Source organism: Gadus chalcogrammus, chromosome 2 (assembly GCF_026213295.1).
Source record: "Gadus chalcogrammus isolate NIFS_2021 chromosome 2, NIFS_Gcha_1.0, whole genome shotgun sequence".
Classification (NCBI taxonomy): domain Eukaryota; kingdom Metazoa; phylum Chordata; class Actinopteri; order Gadiformes; family Gadidae; genus Gadus; species Gadus chalcogrammus.
In genome coordinates, this window is record NC_079413.1 from 5435445 (window position 1) to 5437699 (window position 2255).

At 42.3% G+C, this 2255-nt stretch overlaps 1 protein-coding gene across 1 annotated transcript in view; it reads right to left on the minus strand.

Annotated features, from left to right (window-relative positions):
- ubald2 (UBA-like domain containing 2) overlaps positions 1-1718 on the minus strand; it is a 5672-nt gene extending 3954 nt beyond the window's left edge. The window contains exon 1 of the mRNA XM_056607134.1: positions 1445-1718. Coding sequence (XP_056463109.1) covers positions 1445-1552 — 108 coding nt within the window. The 5' untranslated portion in view covers positions 1553-1718. The remainder of the gene's footprint in view (positions 1-1444) is intronic.
- Positions 1719-2255: the final 537 nt, after the last annotated feature.

Sequence of the window (2255 nt, forward strand, 5' to 3'; positions counted from 1 at the left end):
AGCTATTAGAGTCGGCAGGGAGCCCGGTTCAGGTGGCAACATTTCAAACAGCAGGACCTTCTGGGCAGAGGTCAGCTGGCCACAACGACAACAACCCATTGGTCATTAACAGACCAGGTGTGGTAGAGGAGATGGGGGAGGGGGGGGAGGGTGGGGGGGAGGGTGGGGGGCAGTGTCAGCGATCCTAGAGCTGTCTCCACGTCCCTATAAATATTTTACACTCACAGCTAAGGAGGAGCCGCTGTAGGCCACATACCTTGCAAACATTGGCGGCCGTTTTGTGGGAAACCTGCTGGTGACGACGTTGTGTGTTTTGATCTTACATCCTTCAGGAATTAGTCAATCGCGGGGACCATGATACATTTTTCAATGAGAGTACTTAATAGACACCATACATTAGTATACCCTGCGTGATTATAAATGTGATAATATTATATCTATAATATATATGTTTTCTATGGTGATTTTTTATTATTTTGTAATGTTCCATCACTGTAGTTATCTATAGATATATCCATTGATATATTATGTACATCCCTCTATCTATTTATAAAACTAAATGATTGACTTATAAGGCCTGAGTGTGGCTATAGCTGAGTGAATAAGGGAGCATTAATCTCAGGGCTGAATGTTGGTACAACAAGCCAATCTCAGGTTTCTGGACAGCTGTAAGGACCTTAATGACTCTAAATATAGTTAGCCAGGGATAAACCTTAGCCACTTAGCTCAGTTAGTCTGTCCTATAGCATTACTGAAGGCAATTAATGGCTAATATCGGTTAGCTTAAGTAAATACCCTGTCATCTCCATCTGTTTTCATTTCAAACACTATGATTTCAGTTTTTTTAACTGAGTTGTACACACTCCACACTCTTTAGCACTTTTAAGAAGCCATTGCAAAGTTGTTGATTTTTAAGAAAAAGACAGGGTAAACTACATTTCACAAAATAAATTATATTATGTGCACTCAATATACGGATTGTGCCTAATACCCTTTGTAATGGATCACTTTCTTAAGGAAGAGATTTGTGGATATTTTGGCAATAATGCAGGTTCTGTGAATGAAACATGATGACCTGCCATGTCAAGGCTAGTAGTGTGATATATGAGGGGATGATAATATACGGTTGTACACACCTGGTTAGGGTCGTTACAACCAGAACGAATACTATCGACAGTGTAAACAGCATATGTCCACTCTGTGGTTGCTTCCTGTCCATTAACCTCTCTCCCAAAAATAACCTCTTTATTCCCAGCATGCACACACACACACACACACACACACACACACACACACACACACACACACACACACACACACACACACACACACACACACACACACACACACAGTGTTATGGGTGCCTTGACAAGCTATATACGAATGCAATGAGTTATTATGAACATGAAGAATATTATCGTTATTTTGACGATCTTGCACGCACCTCGAACTGCCAGTGGGCGGCCTGTAGGAGCTGCTTGGCTTGGTCGGCTGCGCAGCCCGCAGCCACAACAAACTGGTTGATCATGACCTGATGCCTCAGTTCCTCCATGTTCGCCGGTATCTCCGCTCTATACCCGACTATTAGTTAATCTAAATTGAGTAAACCAACGCACAACTGTATTTTGGTTGGATTATTGGATCTATAAACCGAGTCGTTCCTCGCTGTCGATCTCTCCTTCGGCCCGTCTGCAGTTCAGTTTACAGCAACAACAATGTTTTCATGTCGTCAGCAACAACAAAGCCGAGCACGGCGTCCCATTGGACGCACATCGCAACGCAGCGTAGTACTCGCAACGTCCCAATTGGTTAACGCTGAGAAGGGTTTAAAATAAAAAGGGTTTGTTTGGTTTGTCAGAACAGAGTCTGCCGGCAGAGCGGAGTCGCTCAGAGTTATGCGTGCTCCGCCCTCTGTAACAGCTCCGTGTCCCTAATGAATGTACTTTCTTGAATGGGGACTTGAGATGATGTTGAACTTTCTGATTGGACTCTCGGGTTGAATACAAAATGTCTATTGGGCGATTCATTTTTGCAGGAATAATGTAAAACTTATCGTATTTTTAGCATCAACACTATAGAGTGTGCTACTGATACATTGAATACATAGTCAGCTAGTGTGTACACTGCCATTGGGCTTGTTGATCATCAACTGATAGTTAGATCAACACAATACTTTACTTTTATGATCATAATAAAATAAAAAAAAACTGGTATTCATCAGACAGACAGACATTCAGACAGACATACAGACAGAT